At 34.8% G+C, this 21,765-nt stretch overlaps 1 protein-coding gene across 1 annotated transcript in view; it reads left to right on the top strand.

The window, feature by feature from the left end:
* Window positions 1-654: 654 nt before the first annotated feature.
* LOC113494852 overlaps window positions 655-21,765 on the top strand; it is an 81,059-nt gene continuing 59,948 nt past the window's right edge. Inside the window, exon 1 of the mRNA XM_026873353.1 lies at window positions 655-843. Coding sequence (XP_026729154.1) covers window positions 813-843 — 31 coding nt within the window. The 5' untranslated portion in view covers window positions 655-812. The remainder of the gene's footprint in view (window positions 844-21,765) is intronic.

Below are 21,765 nucleotides of genomic sequence, written 5' to 3'. Positions count from 1 at the left end.
TGGTTCGAGGTAAACTCCTGCAAGTCAGGGTAATTAGTGATTAGAACGAAATTTGGAAAAGGACAAAAATTAGTTGGTCTAAATATGTGCAGTGGTAAATAAAGACGGAAAAAATGTTAGAGGAATAAGATGCGAAAGTAGTTTTAATTTAACTCTTAAATAAATTGCTGGGCTTAGTGTAGAAAAAGTCTATTAACTTCTGAATTTAAGTATTGTAGTAAGATATCATTTTAGAAGTCACGTGTGTTCTAATTAAAGTAGAATGCTTGCTTGCAGGTGGAGTATCAACCGATACACATAATGCCACGAGCACGTAGCACGCGTAGCGATCGTAGCAACTCATTTTACAAAACAGTTTTTAAATGGATATAACTATATCCTAACATATTATAATTATACAACTTCACTGAATACACATCATGCCTACTAGGCTCCTGTGCACGTCAAACTATGATGTCACAAAGAAACCTACCCCTTATCTGTAACCTCTTCATTCCCCCATCACTCTGAGGAACAGGAAACTATTTAAAACCACAACACATTAGCGCGCGACAGAATAATTTGATTCTGCCTAAATTAAATTAGTTGTAGGTACTCGCAAATTTCGACTAGCAACCCCGGGTTGTATCTTATCATGGAACATCAGGCAGTTGACAAGTGACGCGCGGGCCGGACGCACGTCTCCACGCGCTCCAACCGAAGACGTTCGCGAGTTGCCAAAAGTAATGTGACACGGCTTAAAGTTTTAATACTTGAGTGAATTATTAGTTTAAAATAATGTGACAGAAGAACAGTGAAGTGAATTATTAACAATGTTGTTATTATTAATGGGGATGTTTGTCGGTGAGTTTGTACTTTAAGTTTTGGAGTTGACAAACCGTTTCTAATCAAAACAATCTGTCACATTTTATTACTGTTTTTTTTTTGTGTCACAAAAACGAAGGCAATATTAATTAAAATTATCATACCATCATCTATATATCGGTAAACCTCATTAGTTACTACATAAATTTATAGTTAAAATGTTATTCAAAATCAGAAAGACGTTTAAAAACGCCAATATCAAAAAAAAATTGGACCACCATAATTCGTTATAATTTTGTTCGAATAAATTTATTTCCGTAACTTTTACGACCATATAATTCTATATAATATGCGGTTCTCTATAATGGTTATTCAGGTTAATAAATTGAGATAGGTTTACAGGCTAATCAATCACTTTTACAAATAAAAGGTATTGTGGATGATTAATGATAACAGTGGCTTTGATAATTTTATAGATATCGACTCAATCTGTTTGAGGCAATCAATGTTTAAACACATTAGCTATTAATTGCATTTTTAATATGATACGTGGGCAGTTCAAACATTCTTTCTTTATTTTTTTAATAAAAGTACCTACTAGATTAATTGCTTATTAGGCGTTTAATTACCATTACGTATATTTAACGCGAAACAATTTTCACAAATTGACGCTCAAAATTATTGCAAAAATATTATTAAATTTACTTAGTCATTATGTACGTATAACATAATATAAATGCTAAATGCTATCAGCTTTGCATAAACTAATTTCTCGTTTTCTATATTTCTGGAATCGTGTTTTAGCTAGCTGGTTTTATTAGTATAATTTTGAAGCTATAATTTATTCGTTTTTATTACCATCCGTATGCCTAAAGAATAATCTATGTGTATCATCTAAACAATATCTCGTTAAGTATATTTTTGTAGGTAGGTATGTTTTATACACCTATGTATTTTTTATATTTTACTACAACTTCTGAAGCAATACGTGTACGATGTATAATACATATTTTTTTTTACCTTTGTCGTTTCTATTAACGTACCTAGCGAGCTTAAGGATTTTCAAAGATTTACGTAAAAATATATTTTTTAAAACATGTAGGGTTTACTCATGTATAGTTAACTTTATCAGAGTTGCCTGATTATTTTCTTACCTAACTAGATTCCTTCTGTCTAGACTAAACTCTTTTCTGACAAAGTTCAAACATACTTTTTATGAAGTTTTGTTTTGTTGACGAAAAAACTAAGGTTTAATTATCGTGAGTAATATAAGTGACTCATCATTGACAAGTGTGCACAAATGAAATAAGTGATTAGCTCTCTACGGGTTTCCTATTTCTTTCTTTCTTAGTCTTTGCGCCTTCACCGAGATTCAGGTAATATTGCTGCTGGTTTTATCCTTGATTTCATTATATGTATTCATAGAATTTTATATTTGTATGCGCGCATATATCATATGTAAGTCACACCTCAATGTACAACAAATATCTATTTTTCATAAGTTTTTCACCTTATAAAAGAAAAATATCTTATAGAAATACATATGAATCTAATATAGCTATAGAATCCACCAAAAATCGCGACATATTTCAAGGATTTCCACCCAAACTAATTTTATTCGTCGAGCATAAATCCCGTCGCGCAATATTCACAAACACGCACATATCAGGAACCCAATGCCTTGTATCAAGAACTATCAGTCGCCGACAGAGCACCATTTATTTGAGAATGAAATACGTGTGTGTTTTGTATGTAGAAACAAAACACTGCCGTAATATCCGGGACCGTTCGAGATTGTTCAGTAGCCCACTCACAGGCAATGGCCCGAGAAATGTTACTACTTGTAAACTATACGCTCATTTTTATTATCAGTTACGCAAATATTAGTTATATAAGTTTGCTCGCATAACATTACGAAGTTCCACATTCTTTTGAACGAATTTTTGTCTGTCATATCGTAGTAATCGACTTTATTCGAAACTACCCAATATTCGTAGTACGTGCCTTAATAGTAGAACCTTCATCATTTTTAAAGTGCTCACACGTGATACTCGGGTGAATATTCAAATTAGCGTAACTGTGAGTTGCATATATAGATCCTTTAATTCTAGTGTAGATTTCGATCGATTAAATTACTTTAGTAATTTCTTTTAATGAGAGTTCATGTAGCGAATATTTCTATTTTTTCTTAAAAAACTAGTCCAGTAACAGTCACTTTCAACTAGCCTTAGGTGCTTTGGTTTATTGATTAGTGGCTCTGACTGTAGTAGCGGGTTCAATTTCTGCCCAGGACAAATGTTTGTTGTTTGTTGTGATGAGTGTGATAATTTGTTCTGTGTCTGAGTGATGTTTATCTATGCCATGTATGTATTTCAAATTATGTACCTGAGTACATTTATCAGTTTTCTGGAACTTACGATAAAAGCTTTGCTTAATTGGTCACTAGATGGCGTTGAAAAATATATTTTTTAATATTATTAGCTAAAACAGCATCCTTACCTTTATCAGCCTGAATTTAAGTACATCTGATAGTATTATATTACAACATTATGAATGTGGGCGTTTACTAGTTCAGTTCAAGTTACAACATGGAAGGTAAACGTGGATGGTCGTGGGAGTTCATAATTACGAATAAGCTTATAACGGACAGACTGGCAAATTTTGTTAGAAGAAATAAAAGTTATTTGTTCTGTACTTTAATTTAAGATAGCCTTTATGTAAATGTTGATTTAATTTTGACTGAACCGACAGGCGAATGGTGAAGGTTCCCACGCCTAAACCGCTGTATGCGACATGTCGCGGGTTCGCCCCTTGCGTAGGACAAGTGTTAGGGTGGACCACGAATGCTATATTCTGTTGCTTTGAGTCTGGATATTTTTTTGCATGTGTCTTGAGTGTTTGTGAAGCTCTCGCGATGTATTAATTCTTTAGTAAAGGAGTCGGTTTAGCGCATGACTTAGAGTCGATATTAGATTGATTTTTGATCTCACCAGTGTTAATGCTTAGTACATTTTAAGTAATCACCATTTTTTAAAATCAAAATCAAAATCAGTAAACGGTAGTAAACTCGTTCGGTTTTAACAAATAACCAAAATATGCCAAATGCTTTAAGATGTTCTAAACGTCTTTAAAATTACTAAAATTATTTTTTTATATCCCTGTTGGTATGGACGGTCACAAATATACCAGAAAGAAGTAATGCGGGCTAATGACTATTCTTATAATGAAAATGAATGAGTGATAAGGAAAAGTATAATAATAATGTAACCACCACTTGGAGTAATTTCCCGGAACTCAATAACACGCAGTAAATGTACAGAAAATTATGTTAAATGTTACATTGAAAAATTATAGTAAGTGTGTCCCTTTATTGAAATAAAATAATCTTTTCGAATGTGTCAGTTAATTGTTTATTATTATTGAAAGTTCCTATTAACAATTTCGTCTTCGTTCCTTCTGTTTTTTGTAGGTGTCTCCTGAAAATACAATGTTTCGTGACATTGCCGTCAAAGAGACTAGTATTATAATTATAATGGAATCATTAATAGTCTAGAGGCTGGAACCTATAGACCTCCCACTGCTGGGATCAGGCCTCTTCCCATATCACTCGCTGCGGGTCGGGAATTTCAGATTGTAAAAATATGTGGAATTCAGGTTTTTTAAACGATGTTTTTCTTCTAGTGGGATTTTTGAATAATAAAGAAAGTACAAAAAACATGGAAACCTAATATTGAAATTTATCTGCGTTGGGTAGAACCTGCACCTCGTGCGTACAAATCCAACCGTGTCGTGTAGAGCCACAAAAGCACCATAAATGAATGTCAAATATTCTTTGCACAGAAATATCGCCGGTGACATTTTTAATATAGCTTTTCATGAATAACACCTACTGTTAACACCATATAAAAGTAATTTTAAAATTGTCATCTTCAATTAACACTAATTAGTATTTTAAAGTCTCTGATACATATTAATGATCTGGGATACAGCGTCAGTGTTCCGTATGTAAAACGAACTAGGATTAATTGCACGTGATTTATTATCCTTTTTAAATGTAATTAATGGTCTCCAGTCTCCCTCTAGCGTTACGCAGATAGTGGTCACGGCTAATCGATGCGTATTTAATTACTCTATTCAAGTATCTCAAGTCTCCAGCTCTATTAGAATCAGGAAGGAATAGAAAGTACCCGTTTAATTTTAAACTTAGTTTAGTTTTTGTATGCTATAAAATCTTATACCTATGTAAACGTTTTTGATTGAGCTAGTTCTGTTGCTATGCTAGCATTTTTGAATGATTTATAGAAATAGACGTAAAAGTAAGTCTTGATACATACATCTTACGACATAACTTTGAGAACTTCAAGGAATCCTACGACGATATCTATCGACGATACCTACTTATATTTTGTTTAAGCAAATGGATAAAATAATAAAATAAAACCTATTTCAATTACACACATTCAAACATAACTTAAAACTAATATTTACATTTAAAACCTGCGCGTCCTTGCCAAATTCTATTTGCGACTATCAACAGCACGATTTGGCAAATCCCATAGCGGGGCCTTGGGTATAATGTTTGTGTGGACTCGAGCGAATTTTTAATGTTCTAATAAATGGCCGAAGCCGGGCCAAGGACATAATATCGAGAACACGAGGTGAAGGTGTACTTTGTTCGTGCTAAGTCTATTGTTAGGCTTTGCATGCATATTTAACGGCAAGCCTGTTGTATCCTCTCAAGGGTATAATACAATTATTAAAGTCCAAAGGTCAGCATTCAATACGTTCGGGATGTTAAATTAATACATGTACCTTTTCCCTATTGGCACCGGCGGAACCGTGAGGCTGGATATGAACAGGGTTTTTACTTGATTGATTGGCGCAGTGGTGGTGCGTTACAGTGGTTGTGAAGTAAAAGTATGGGGTTCAAGTTGAGGTTCATGTGTTGTTCAATATTTAAGTAGGAGAATATTTAGATATTGTTGACAAGGCTGACAAGGTATCTTGAACAGCTTGTAAGCACAATTTTACGGATTTTTCTAGGACGCCAGGTTGTTTTCTAAAATAAATGAGTATTTAGGTTTTATTAAATGAATAAAAATACGAATATAACTCGTTCATAGATGGTGCTGAAACTTATGGAAGTTCGGTGAATAGCGTTACTTGTCGGTGAACATTTCTTTCTATATCTTTTGGCACAAAATTGTGACCGTAATTTCATCAGATTTATGATTTCTCCATTCATAGAATATCAAAATGAACGTTCATAATGTTTCACGCGCCATTATTATTGCATCAATTCGCAAGTATCACAAAAGCGCTGTACTTTTCTCGAGACGTGCACTTGACCAGCTGTGATGTTAATCTTTAAGTAGCGCTCCCGGCCATCGTCCTTATAACTTATGTATTCACTTATCATGTCCTTACTTTGTTTCGCTTACAAGATACGATCCAACACTCCATTAAGTGTTAAAATTTCGCCATCAGATAAAGCGAGATAGAGTTATCACTTCGTGTGAAGCTGTCTCTTTCTTTCGTCCTTCACGTAGTTGAGATAGTCTGATGTTTCACAGTCCAGTAGTTTTTATTATGTATGAAGCAGAATATTGTTTGAGTTCAAAGTTTTTATTCAGTTCGGTACAATGTGTACGGAATGTTTTATTAATGTTATGAGATACTGAAGTAACAAGATATGCCCTCGGGACGTGGAAATGAGATGGTTATTACTCCTTCGTAATATAGCGCCGTAAACTTGTGAATTTAGTTTTCTTCGCTAAAGTTGTTTTGTTTTCGATTCCTGCCAGTGACAAGTACTTAACGTGTAGATACTTTTTCATTTTCAGAACTCTACTTTTCGCAGGAAATGCATTATTATGTGAAGGTTTTGGTAACTAGCAATTTTCATTAATTTTTTAATATAGATGCGTGAAAACATCTTATTAATAGATTAGTGTTGTAAATGAAATAAAACATTCATTATTTATCTGAGAATAAGTACTTCGTCTTTCTGTTTTGAAACCCATTAAATTTAATTAAGAAGATCCTTTCACAGTGACGATCTATTTTTAGTCAGACTTCTCTTCAAATTGCCAACTTTTCGTTTGTTGTCTTTGGGTTCGCGGTTGGCAAACTGTAGACTAAATATTTCCTGCATTAATATACAATATAATTTCGCGGTAAGTTTCGCTTCCAAGAATTTAATAATTGTTTAACAACATTAATTGCTTATAATGAATTATTTTAGGCAACAAAAGCAATATTTGCACTGCTTTGTTTTACATCCCAAGGTTCTAGTTGAAGATGAGGTAAATAAAGTTTAAAATAAATGACGGAAGCAGTTATAAACAAAGTAATTTGAAAATACCGCCTATTTTTCTATTACTGGAACAGAAATGATTACTCTATATTTAAAATATATAGGTTTTATCTAGTCTCTACGTCATGGAGAATTCCCTTAAGTTCCCTTTAGCCGTGCACAAAAATTACAAGAACATTTTTACAGATGTTAGTAACTAAACGAATTACTCAAATATATAGAAATGACTCTTTAAAAGACCTTTGGCCTTTGGACCATCATTGGCCTGTGACTACAATACCATTTTAGGTCTCCAAAAAGTTTTTTTCAACTAATGCAAATTCAAAGCATTTATCCTATGTGGCTACATATCATATATCCTGTAAAGTATACCCATAAAAGTATGATCAAATAAAATGTGAAAATCACATTTAAATTATAGAAATCTTTATAACCATTCAATACACCAATCATCAAATGGCAATACGAAAAGAGCTCAGTCCTTAAAAATTCGTAAAAAGGTTTTCATGTGAAGGCCTTCCTTATCAAACCAATTCATGTCGGGATCGATTGAAAGGACTCGAGCCGTAAACGGTTTAGATTCTTGATTAGAATGAGACTGCGGCGCTTAAAGTGCCAATTAACATCTGTAGAGGTTTTGAAATTGATCGCTGTTAAAAAAAAAACTGAAAGTTGCCTGTCACACGTGTAGCTGCAAATCAACTCGTATAAAACGTTTGCTTAATTAGTAGCTTTGTTCATCAAACTATTCATTTTTATCATTCGATATCCACCTCTACCTTTTGCCCTACACTTTTTTGCATACATTGCCTTAAATTAGGAAATATTGTTCTTCTTCAATTCCAAATGGCAAACATTTCCAATATAACAGAATTTATTTTCTATTTCTGGAATACGAGTACTTACCACTAACAAATTAATTACATTGAACACAAGTGTTTGCGTGCCACCTACCCCTTTTTGTCCTGAATATCGATCTGTATACTTTTACAAGTACTGCCAGCAAAAACACTTGATTTAACATAATCTGACTTACAAACTGGCCGTGTACAGGTGTATAAAAAAGTATTCAGCGACATTTCGACTAAGTTGCAGTCTCCAAGCTATTGAAATTCTTATAATAGTTTTCTTGACTGTGAACAGGTGTAGTGTTCTTGGCCTTTAGTTTCTGACTCTACATTTGGCCATACGACGGCCTCCAACGGCAATTGTGTGCGCCTACAATATTTATATACTCTGCGGTTACTACCATAAGTGCAGCACTTAGCGCACGTGTAAAATGCATCGCGTAGTGAATGTGCTTGTGAATACGTCACTACTCTTGGAACTTGTGGTTCTGGGTCTTATGGTTACATATTGGTTCGGGTTTATTTCCTTGTAGAAAATACTTTTGAGTAAAGATTTAGGTCTTTTAGTTCTGGCTTATACGAATGTTTATACCAGATTCATTCTGAAAATTTTACTCAAGTCTTTGGCGTTGTTCCTATTATTCTGGCACTTCTGTTTCTCCATTTTTTCCGGAATTTTCCACTAACTCACAAGTCAGGTACGAAATATCTTACCTTTTGTTTTAACTCATAACATCTTCAGTTTGTTCAACTTATCCTTGACATTACATAGTTTAATTTCCCGGAAGGTTAAACATTAATCCGGACTATATTTCTATTTCCTATGAAAATATGAAGCCTAAAGTTTGATGGACAGAACAAAGTTGTATTTATTTAGGTGTTCAACAAACTCGAGTCCCGGGCTTTTAATTAACTAGAAATATAAACAAAATTTTGATTCACCCGGGACGTAGGGAGTTAAAACTAACATTTTTGGTATATCTCATCTCGTTACCAACAATTACGTGGCACCTCGTTGTCACTATTTTGTCAACATGCTAATTAAATTAAGGGAAAAATGTTGGCCAGACTCTATTTTTCAAAAATGTTGGCGAAACTGAATTTGAATTTTAACGTACAGAAAACAAGATAGCAAATTGAGTAAACAAGTGTTATTAGGAGTGACAGCACAATACTCAGGTGGCAGCAAACAACATTATATGATTAGTGAGGTCGTGGTATATTAGTTTTTGAAAGTTGAAACGTGACATTGACATCGTCCCTGAACTTTTATCCTATTAAATGTTTTCTCTCGACATTTTTCCCCAATTACTGCAAGATTAAAAGGTATTTAGAAGATTAAGAGGATTTAATGGCAGCAAACCGAGAAAATTCGAGTAAAAAATACTCTAGAAAAGTCGGAGAATTTGGTTTCTTTAGGAAAGCAGTTTTGCTAATAAATTTTATAATAAAATACCCATTATAATTACTTTGATCCTTGACAAACACGGCAAAAAAACAGCGTACTAACTCTAACTATATATTTTTACAGCTATCCGTTAAGCCGAGAATAAAACCCTGTTAACATATAAATCGGACGTCAGTTTTATATTGAAAACTCACAACGAAAACCGATGGATCCATCAAAAATTTGAAACCTTACTAAAAACGTGTGGGATTGTGTTACGTAAAAATAGAAAACGTTTACAATTTGCCTAGCAACGTATAGAGCAGTATCTTACGGAATATCATTTATTTTTATCTTATGTATGTTTATTTTTACGAGTAAAAATAGAAGAACCATGTCAGGTAATGGTAATACCGTCTTTGATCAAGAGATGTTTCATTACGGCGGGTCGTGACCCGTAATAACTTTTATCCTTGTTAGGTATATACAACAAATTCGGTAAATTAAGAATGTCAATATAATTAGCTACGGTATTTGTTAGAAATACGGTTATTGCAAACCACGAACACATTTTATAACTCTGGTAGGCTGTTGTATGCAGGGTAATTGACAGATTAGCTGTATTAGCTACATCCTTCTTTAATTTAGCAGAATCATCATCATTAGGTCAACTTGGAGTTACCACTGCTGGATGTAGGACTACCTTCTTTTTAGCTTTTCTCTTCTTCTATAGTTTCCAGAAAACTAATCTGATGTATATTAGTGTAAATCGTCTTGCTCTCGGTCATCCAAGACTCTTGCGCTAGAGAACAAGACAAATGTTTGCACCCAATTAGTATGAGACTGGCAAGTTAAAGGTACTAGCCGACTTCTTGAATGTTCTCTTTGCTTCGAAATAATTAGTTATTACTGCTTCCTTGTTTTGGAAGTCACGAAACAATGTGGGTCCAGAACCTTATTTTTCCATAGTTCTCGGATCTGTCCGACTTTGGGCATAGTGGCTAATGGCGTTTAGGACACTTTCATCCAAACTTCTTCTGCATGCAATTTATCGACCTCATAGATTTACCAACTACAACATTACAAATAGTTCATGAACTGTGTTTCCTTACCACCACGTACCTAAGCCACCGTTAAATATCATCCTACTCTAGGTTAAGTCGTGCATTATTAAACAGGATCTAGGCTAATACACGCCATCCCTGCTCAAAAGGCCTGTTTAATAAGGACTAGAGGTTACATATTATGTCTCTGGACTGAACCTCGGCTGGCCCATATGCCTTGCAAACTACTGACTCACTGGTTGGTTAACTCCCTCAATAAACCTTGGTTGTTCAGGCTTAGAAAAAGAATACCTACGTTATGTAAGGTATTTTTTGCCTTCATGAATTTGCACAAAGTTCAGCTCGTACAAAATTTAAATTGTAGATATTCCTTTTCAAACCTCACTTACAGCCACAAAACCTAACACAACACAATATTATATCTATTTCCAAAACCCAAAAGAGATAAAAGTTAGCTAATAAAATATAGACCGTTGCATACACGGTAACCTAGATTAGAGTTTTAAAACAAAGAAAACGGAGTTCCCAAGTCGTGTTGTCTATAAAACTTGAATTTCCGAGTTATATAACGAGCCAGGCTGCCAACCGCACGCCCGAGATCGTGAGCCAAAGCGAAATTTCAATAAAACTTTGATTAGGAACAAGTTTAGCTCAAATCTAGGAACAACGAAAAACGTGGATGTCTTCAACGTTTTGCGTAAGAAGTTTTGATAAATGGTGCGCACAAAGCTTTGTGGCTGTTCGGATTTATGTCGCGAATTTTCTCCACTTCTCTATGCCTCACTGTTTTACTGCGGCGACAGATTTCATTCATCAAATAAGATAAAACTGGAACCGACTCGATATTCAACAGAAGTTATATTATAATACTTTGTGTCAAGAAGTATCAATAGCATTATCCATATTCGATACACCTATATTATTCATATAATTAATGCAAAAGTTATCCGATCTGTCTGTTTCACTATTAAGGCTTTACCAATCAATCGGATATGATGAAACTAGATTACGAGTTAGGTTACATTTTGCCATAATTGTCGATACATACGTGAACCCTCAGGCACAGCTAATAGCAATAAATTAATACCGATAATAAAGGCATAGAAACGAAATTCAAGTAAATCGTAGGTAACAACTAAATTCATTAATTACCATTATCGGCTTGCCCTTGAGTTTTCATATAAATCAGTTACAGTGATGAAGTAGATAATAACCCGCCTGACATGCAAATGGGTGACTACATTGTCATTAGCGATGTGGGGCAAAGAAGAAAATTATATGTATGAGTAATATATTACGTTTTGAAGGCTTCTCTATGTTATTATGAAGTTTCCTGCGCTGTTATTATGCAGTTTCTAATGAAATTTCAGGAATTTATGTCCATTTAATATTTTTATAGTACATGATAACTTTTTTCGTACAAGTATGTGTCACTCATGTGATTAGTTGAGACCTCCACAAGTTTTTTTGGGCCTTAAGTTTCAGATCAGATCCAAACAAAAAGCTTGGTACAAGAAGCATACGTCTAAAGTTTACTCCAATATGAAACTTGTTATCTTCTTGATGTGGGCCTGATATTAAAAATACACTTAAATATATTTATAATAGAGACTCATTATGCTATTCAAGAGCTAAACCTAGCTAAAATCCAATTAATCCTAAACTAAATTTGCATAAACCAAGCACCATCGCTTCGTCTTGGAGTTATTAATACCCCAAACCGGCTGCAAAGTCCTCGTTCATTCCAAAACGGGCAGAAAGTTCACTGCTCACTTACTGGTGATAAAAGCCTAAACAGGAGGGAGTTGGAAACAAATCTCATGCACTCCCGATCGTAAAACTGTTCGGATGGATAGTCGCTACGGCCAGTGCGGGTAAGCAGTGCCGCAGGCTTGCCAAATGCAGTGCCGTTTATAAAATTGGCAGCTGGCGAGTTGTGGTCACACGCGGTTTGGAGGATGCAACTGTCGATATCGAGAATTGAGGTCGTGCGTGAGTTTGTAATGCCCATTGTTACGTATTGTTATTAAAACCTTTTTTCATTGGACCTCAATACTTGGTGGCGACGGAGAAGTGAACAATCTGAAAAGTTGACAAGAAAGAAGATATCTCAGTTTTAGCAACGCATGTCGTGTAATACTTTGTACTTTTTGTTAATCTTCTCGTATCAAGTGCGGTGTACATGTGTTACCGCTTCTCGCTACATAAATCTTTTTCTCATAAACATCTGTAGAAGAAAGTCGTACATAACATTTTATAAAACTTTTCTCTCCTTCACCGAAATCACACCACCTCACATCATTAATCCCAGCGTGAAACACTGAAGATTCCAAAAAATACAGCTACTTAGGCCTCCCTCATTTCTATTTAAATTTCTGCAAAGTCATCGCTCTAAATCTCTCTCGAAGGTTTAAGGGCTTACAACATCAAAGTTCAAGTGTAAACTCCAAAATCTGCCGTTAAATTGTTTTATCGTAAGTTATTAATGAGGCAATTTCAGCAATTAAGATTTCGTTATAGAAAATGGTTAAAAATAATCACGTAGCCGATTAAGGGCAGCTGTCGACGGCGATAAATCGACGAAACTAATTTAATTAATGACTTAACGAAAAAAATATGAGCTAGTAATAAATGATAAATGATTTATTTACTGTTAAATGGCTCTTTGAATAATTTAGTGATTTTCGAGATATGGTTTCACTATTATTCAAGTATTTAAGAGATAAATACTGAAATAAAAAACCGGCCAAGTGCGAGTCGGACTCGCGCACCGAAGGTTCCGTACAAACCGGAAAAAAATAAATATATATTTTGTAATGTAACTAAAAATTTAAGGTTTTCGGAATTTTTCCTTTATGTGTGCTATAAAACGTTGCTTCATGCCAAATTTCAAGATTCTAGGTCGACTGGAAGTACCCTTTAGGTTTTGATTCCCTTGCGAGTACTTGCGAGTTTCAAAATATGCAGCTTAAATTGCTGTTTCTTTTGATTGCGTTGACATAGAAGTTTGTTTTTGTTACAGCTTAAAGGTATTATAGACCTGAGTATTTGGTATGAATTTCAATTTAATACCTCCACGCGTTCCCGAGAAAAAGGGTCTTGACAGACGGACGGACGGACGGACAACAAAGTGATCCTATAAGGGTTCCGTTTTTTCCTTTTGAGGTACGGAACCCTAAAAAGGTCAAGGTTTGGGAGTTTGTGGAATGAATGATAGTGTGCGAGATTGTCTCTGGAGTGGAGCATCCATCAGTCAACAAGTCTTTTGAATAGACGCATAAGTCTACATTTCAACTTTAGTAATCTTGAATGAATTTTCAGAACGGGTACCAAATTCAAGTTCGATTCAGGGTACAAACTTAACGGTACCTTATCAATGATAGGATGTTTGTCATCTAAGATAACATTTAAAATCCTCGCACTTGCTCCCATACATATAGCTCCTTCCTCAAACTACGACACTCTGTAATGCATTACACATGTACAGGCGAAACAAAAAAAGGCGCAAAGCAAATATTTCTTTTGATCTCATAAGTACACTAGAGGCCGAAGGAAAGTATACACCGGGGATTAAACCTTTATTGCGAGAAAGGAACGTATTGTTGCGTATTCAATACGTGGGGCTCGGGAATAGGATATTTTAGCATTACGCGTAATGACTTGCTCTTGGCCGCGACGTATCGCTGGTCTGAACCGCCGAACTTAAGTGGCTGCGGGCTACGATACGTCTTACGATACGACCTTTATTTTACATTTCACTGCGTTCGTACAGTTCCTCTTTGATGTTAATTTTTGTTACGCCAAACGAATAATGAGTCTTGTGACGAATTAGGTAAAATCCACTTTGGGTTTTGAGGCATCGGATTTCAGAAGTTATTTGATTTGTTGTTTTTTCCTTGTAAATAAGTACCTATTAGGAAGTACTAATACGAGTACCCGAAAAGATTTGTATTCTTCGCTGTTTGTTGCCTTTTATTTTTATTAAGAAAATGAATCCAACGGTCTATTAATTAATTCATTGATTTACACGCTTGAGTCATGAAAACCTAAAACACTCATATGGATCAGTCCTAGACAAGTTCTCATTTACTATTCTCGGCTACACGGCCCCGGAGCAAGGGGCAAACAATCCTCACATGCTTCAAGATTGATTTAGTGTTCCGTATAAACAAATTGATTAACAAACACACATAACAGTCCCTATAAAATCGAATGACATTAAAAACAATAAATTAAAGCAATTATTTATAGTGCACACTCTCATTTATTAACACAAACAAAACCGTGTGACACGTAAGTCAACAAAGCTGAGTTGAATCTATCACCGTCAAATAAACATTAATTCTACTCGGCAAACGAATAACTTTATAAAACAAGTATTTATTCAACACGATGAATTCTTTATTTATTATTAAATTTGTTGGTCAATTTTGTGGCCGGCAGTGTACGTTGGTAAAGGGTGGCTCTGAATAAATTATGAAGAAATATTGGAGTACATAAACATTGGCCCAATATTGGTTGAGAAACTATTCGTTTGGTTATTTATATTATTTTGGAATATTCAGATAGCTTCTTGCTATTACAGTGTTAAGAAAAGGAGCTTTTTGAATTACTTCAATGCAAAATATAATCGTTAAATTGAATTGTAAATGTCAAATTAATAGCCGAAAAACATTAAATCAACCGAAAATTGAAAAAAAAAAACAACATTTTATTTAATATACAGTCGCAATAACTATACGCCAAACATCCATCTCTAAACGTTAGAAACTCAACTCCTTGAAATAAAATATGAAACAAGACTCAGTATGCACAGACAGTACAAAGTAAAGTGGGAGGAATATTACAAAAACTTGTAAATTAAACTAGTAGTAGTAGTTACGAAGCACGTAGTTATGTTCCGCTGAACTTTACTTATAATATCCTTAGTGCGCAGTGCGTTACTGGGTTCAGTCCCTAGTTCGTTTACACCAAGTTCAGATGTGCAAGCGAATGAAACTAAACTTGGAATAACTTGATTCACCGTGATAACTTGTTTAATATAATGCTTGCTTGGGTGCTCGGGTATTAGGTACTATTTTTGGAAGTTGGCAAGTTATCTTTGTTTAGAAACTGCAGCTTGTGTTTGATGCTATATTTCGTGAAATGTATGTTGGTGTTTTTATTTTTGGTAAGATGTTGGAGTTTTTTTTTAAACTACTCCCGTTCTAATGGTTTTTTATAGTTGTTTCGCGGTGGCTTCTTAAACTTTGAAGTAATGCTACTAAGACATCCAGACCCTGCAAATGCTAATCCTAGGGGCCGAGCCATGGCAGCGGGACTGGCCGAAATTGTTACCGTGGCCTCAGTACCAGAAGGGCAAAGGAAAGAATATCGGTAAGATTTAGTCAGTAGGAGTCTGACGCTCCCTGCCAACACAAAGCGGTCATTCGGTGATTTTTTCTCCGAAAGAATGTCCGTGACACGTCGCATGTACTGGATTTGACGCACTGATCACTCAGTTAATTGTGCAGCAAACCTAGGGGTGAAACCAATACACGACCTTTTTCTTGAAAACAAATGAATGACATTAATATCAGATTACTTCGATCAATAAAAGTAAATAACAAAACTTTTCGTCCGTCAGTAAATACTGGGTACTTTCCAGACTTCTAATAAATGTAACTTTTAGTACCAAGACCAACATTAAGAAAGCTTTTTGTTAACAGTTATTGTTTTCTTTGTAACTAAATCTTACTTTGACCTTTTCGAAGTTTTTTGTTGAAATATCAAAAAAGTCACTTAGAGAAAGTAAATAGGGCTATTAGGTACGGTATAGAAGTATACTTTATTTAAATAAATACTCATAACTCCTTTTTGCCGTATAGAACCGTTTTTGTTTGACCATAATTTTATTTATTCATTTTCCACCTTGAATTAATTTCGATGAAAGTAGTAACTGTTTTTTTTTCTGATAGATGTCATCATCAATCTTTGTTGGTTATAAGATAACCTTTCTTTAGAAGTAAGTGGCAAAAGTTTATATACAAGACCCTTTCGATATATCACATTGCAAGCCTTCTTTCTACGAGTATACCCGACAGAATTAGACTCCATGAGATTTCTTCTAAACAAACTTAACATAGGCTAGAACCCCTAAGTTCGGAGAATTTGCTTTCCACTTCTGGATTGCCGTGATGGGGTCTCTTCTACATAAGCGAAATTTTTTTATGACTACAAACTATTTAGAAAGATTTGGTCACCAATTGATTATGACAGAAAGATTATATACAAAGGAGTTTGTAGGATACTGTGATCAGGCTCAAATAGAATTTCTATTTGTCATTTAAAAAAAGGAAAAAGCTTCAGAATATGCTCGATCAGTTGTGATCGAATGTCCTTGAGAAGAAAAAAATTTAAGTAAATCCAGCAGAAATTCGAGGATATTTCATATTCTACGATCTATATTCACCGGAAAATGTTTTATTAGACGTCGAATCGACGTGGGATGGTTTTATTCATTTTGTCTGTCTGTTGATATAGTTGATGAAAATAATAAATATACATTAAGAACGTTTACAGTAGACTTCATAAATAAACTGATCAATAACTGCTAACTCAGATAATCTATCGCCAGTCTAAATAAACACGGTCTACCAAAATCTCAGGTAAGGACCTAAAGTGGGAAACTTACACATTCTAAAAATATCAGGTTCCTAATCCGGTGTGGATGTATCGGTAGCAAAGCCAACCCTTAACGTGCCTTAACGGTAAATATATCGGCTCAGCGTTACGATAAGTTTTAATACACCGGAGATTGGGACCGTATTAGGAATACACGGAATGTGGGAACTAGGAACAGCTGGTGTTGGAAGTTAGGTATAGATTTAGGTAAAACGATTAGTTACCTGGTAAGGTACAAGTGCAGGTAATAATGAACATGCCGTCGATATGGTTGAGATGAGAATATGATGTAAAATAAATTCCATTATAAATATAGGTTTGCGTCTAATATTTTATTCATATTTTAAAAGGTTGCTTGTGAACGATTTTTGGTTGAAAACATTCGAATAATGGGCATAGCAAAATAACTGCTGAGGCGAATAAAAAAAATCAAAACAACACTTTCTCTTTTTATTTTTATGGTGGCTGAACCCCTTTGGCTCGGGGCGAAGAAAATATAAGATTTACCCTCGCGTTTACTGTACCGGGAATGAATGAGGTCGGAATGGTGGCCGAGAGTGAGCACGCAAACGATCGGAAGACCAATGGCTGCCTTGTAAAAAGCTACATCCATTTTCCTTAAAGCGGGAAAAATTAACCAGAATGATTCTGGGTGCACGATGGTAAAATTATCAAGTAAAGGAAACGGAAAACCATCCGAGGTGCTAGCTTTTTCAGTTCTTCCTCCGAAAATAAGTAGGTGATGTACCTACATGGATGACGTCAGAGAATTTTGGCTCGGGCGCATAGCCCTCTCGTACATTTTTGATTTGGGACGAAATTGCCTCAAGCCGCCCGAATAAGTCACCTCACACATGCCACATCCCCATTACACGCCACCTACACTAACATTACGATTCGCACCTAATTCTGATTAGCTTTGATCAATGTAGAAGCGGGATAACAGATGTTTGCATTCCGTGATTACAAGTCTATTTAGAAAAATGTAATAAAAGCCAGTAGGTACCCACCACCAACAGTATCAACCGTTGACATAAATAATTTCAACGCCACAGCTCAGCCTAGCCTTGTTGTTGCCAGAAACCTCTCAACTTCAAGCGTCACTCACGTGACATCATAACGTATACCATAAAGCGGAAAGAAAAAATGGAAAATGACGCTTTACTGCAGGTGTAGCAATATTCCTTGTATGAAATTCTTAGCGGGACGCGCTCACAGCTCTGTGACGTTAATGCATATTTATGCATTACCTCTCATTCGGAAGCTTGTTCAATGGCAGCTATTCAACCAAATATGTACGGGAAATGTCAATATATGGGTTATGAGTTTGCGTGTTCCTACACGCAATGTGTTTTTATTTTTCTTTTGTGTGAGACTCTTTTTGTGAGCGTTTCCAGACTTCTAATGTGACGAATCGGTTTTGGTTCATTCATGTTTCTTTTTAATGTGATTTTACTTAAAAATTAGAAGAATACTGTAGAGTATTAAACGTGACATACATACTTTAGAAAAGTTATTGATACAAACAAAAGAGGTACTCGATAGTATTTGTGTTAGTTCCAAAGTGTTACACAACTGTTCGTGTTTATTAATCAAACGCATATAATTAACTTCTAATAAATACTTTTCCAAAAATACACATGCGCCAGTACGTTTATCGTCCGTAGTGTAGCGTAGGTGTACGTAAACCACGAAATTCCATTTAAACCCTAGACTGCTAACTCGCGCAGTAAATATACTTATCATATTTGCACGCTCTCATATCGGCAAGCTGAGTTAAAATTGGATTCGATATTACGTGCCGCTGGAGGCCATATGCGGCAATATGTTACAACTTATACATGACGTCACGACTTTATATTTTCTTATGGGGGTACGCCGATGTCTTATCACGTTTGTATGTTTGTACATGAGTAATGAGAATCTTTCGGTAGCATAAAAGTAAAAATAAAAAAAATGATGTTTTGACTTTTAGAGATCTATTTAAAAATATATTATTTTTCATATTTACACCTTAGTCATATATAACATTTGTTGAAATACATTAAAATAACATTGTACATTAGTATTGTATCAGACCGAGGTATCTATCTCCAACGTAATAAGGAATTACAAAAATAAATACATCACCATTATCTAAGCTACTAATTTCCCTTACATCCCGGATTAACTTGCTAGAGTGCAAAGAGAATCCTTGCTTAGGGTAAATCTCGGGGCATATACAGGGTGTTAACAAAACTCTCAATCATAACATTTTGAGTGTCACTTTTTGCTTGTGTATTATATGACATGTTGCAGTTTATTGATTCTTAACTTTTCCAAAACAATATTTGGTCAGCGCAAATTATTGCCAGCAAGTCAAAAAGTTTACTTTGTCTTTAATTTCGATCTATTGATGAGGCAAAAATGTATTGTAATCTAAAAGCAATATTTTATACTTTTTTGCAGAATAAGAATGTTATGGGAACAGACAGTGTTTCGCTTCAAAATTGACCACACATATTCGGAACACCCTGTAGGAGGAAGTCTCAAAGAGAGGCTCTATCTAAATAATTCGTACCTCCGACCTCATACGTAATTTCGCGAAAAAATCCAACATGATCATAAAATTAAGGGGAGAACCGCCTGAATTATATAAATTGTGTGTTACATGTATTTTTCCCTGCCTTGATTTGGTGGGAAATGAAATATCGCTGTTCACTTATTCACATTTAGCTAGATGTTCATCAAATTCGTTGTGGTTGCTTTCGACTTAAAACGATTTAGTGTCTATAAATGTTTGAAATTTTGTAACATTAAAATAAGCAAACATTTTATTTGGAATAATTTGTATTTCTAAACAAAAAATGTAGATCTATATACGAAAATATTTAAAAAAGCTTTTCAATATTCCTAGGAATGTGGTTCGACTACAATTTTCAAGTTGTAACGTCAAAGTTTCATATTATAGCAATAGTAATAGGTACATTTTATAGTAGTTCTGCAGAAAATAGGTGAATATCACAAATAATAAACGAAGTGGAAATATTATGAAAATATTCTACCATTTAAATGAATTAATTCCGAGCTGTTTGGAACTCGTACTCCAGTTACCTGCTCCCCACGCTAAATAGAAATGAAATTATACCAAGCATCGTGAAACAGCCCGTAATGGTTAATTTGTATGATGTGAGTACATCACAGTCGCCTGGTTTTATAAGCGTTTTGCGGAACTGCCATTGGTTTTGCATTTTACTTGAATAATGGACACAATTTTCTGTGTTCAAAATTTGTACAATTTTAAGCCAAAAATAGAAACAAACATTTTCGGAATACAATACATCACTAGTATGACATTCAAATAAAAGTGGCACGTAATGCCCATGCGTTATCCTCGCACATAACCATTTCTTGTCACTCGTTCACCCCGAGGCTTCTATCCCCAGCAGATAAAGATGCAAAAAAAATACTCTACCATTACTTCCATATCGGCAGAAATTCGCGACGACTCCATTTTGGGGCATTTTCTCGAATTTTCCGCATAACATCTCACCGGATTTATCTTGTTTACTATCTCGAAAGCAAATCCGAAATAAATACGAACAAAACCAGATGGAAACAATTTTCAGCCGCAATTAAAGGACGGAATCGTCACGTCGAATTCTACGCTCAAATTATTCATTGTGGGGAAACAAAAAATATTAATCCGTTAACTCGGAGCCTCGCGATACAACAGATAGCGGTAATGCCGCTAATCTGATAATAAATAACGGCTTCTAAGCTATATTTTCCGAGATAAACGATGGGGGGATGCAGGGGCAGGATTTGTGGCCGCTTCATAAAACATCGGTTTTCGTTAAATCAATGTGACTTAAGAGCGTTCGGAAATCAGATCCAAGAGACAATACTGTTCTTTATAACGATTAAAAGCTGAGATTTTGTTATTTCTAGACTTTTTCATACGACTTTTTAGCCTTTGGATATTAATAAAATAAAGACTGTTATACGTCGTTAACTGTTAAAATAACATTAATATATTATGTAACATAGTCCTATTTTATTAATATCGAGAATTATTGCTTTAGAAATGTCTAGAATAACTGTATCTATATTGGTTTTCTATTTGTCCTTTAGGTATATTAAATTTTCTATTTATTGTTTTCGTACTTGTGTCAATATGATATTTTCATTTGCATTTAATATCATTTTAATACTGATATTAATAGCAAACAAGCTCTGACAACACAACTTTCTAATCGGATAACTTGTATCAACTTCTAAGTCTGTAAAAAATGGGCTTGTCTCAGCTACATCTTCGTTATTATAATATTCCATCCTGCCAGTGACGTGAGCAGGGCTAGGGGCGTCGTCACCAACACTAAGTCATAAAAAGTTGCCGACCCCGCTCCACTTGGCAAAGTTTTAATATTAAAAATCAATATACCTAACATCCACCATCAACTTACGATCTCTGGCTTAATGGCAGTTTTATTCGGCCAACTATCTTATAAATACCGTAAACAATTCGGGTTCCTAAATTGAACGTTCATAGCAAAATTGTATTTGTAGATATGAAATTCTCAGATGCTGTCGACGATTCGAAATCCTGTTAGATGAATGGTTATTAGATATTATATTTGTTGAAAACTTCTGCAATATCACGTGAGATGTAAACGTGCAATGGTTTGGTAAACTCTTTCGCAT

Source organism: Trichoplusia ni, chromosome 6, assembly GCF_003590095.1.
Source record: "Trichoplusia ni isolate ovarian cell line Hi5 chromosome 6, tn1, whole genome shotgun sequence".
In the NCBI taxonomy this organism is placed as follows: Eukaryota; Metazoa; Arthropoda; class Insecta; order Lepidoptera; family Noctuidae; genus Trichoplusia; species Trichoplusia ni.
Note: the sequence above shows the minus strand (reverse complement) of the source record. Positions and strands in the feature narration are given on the sequence as shown.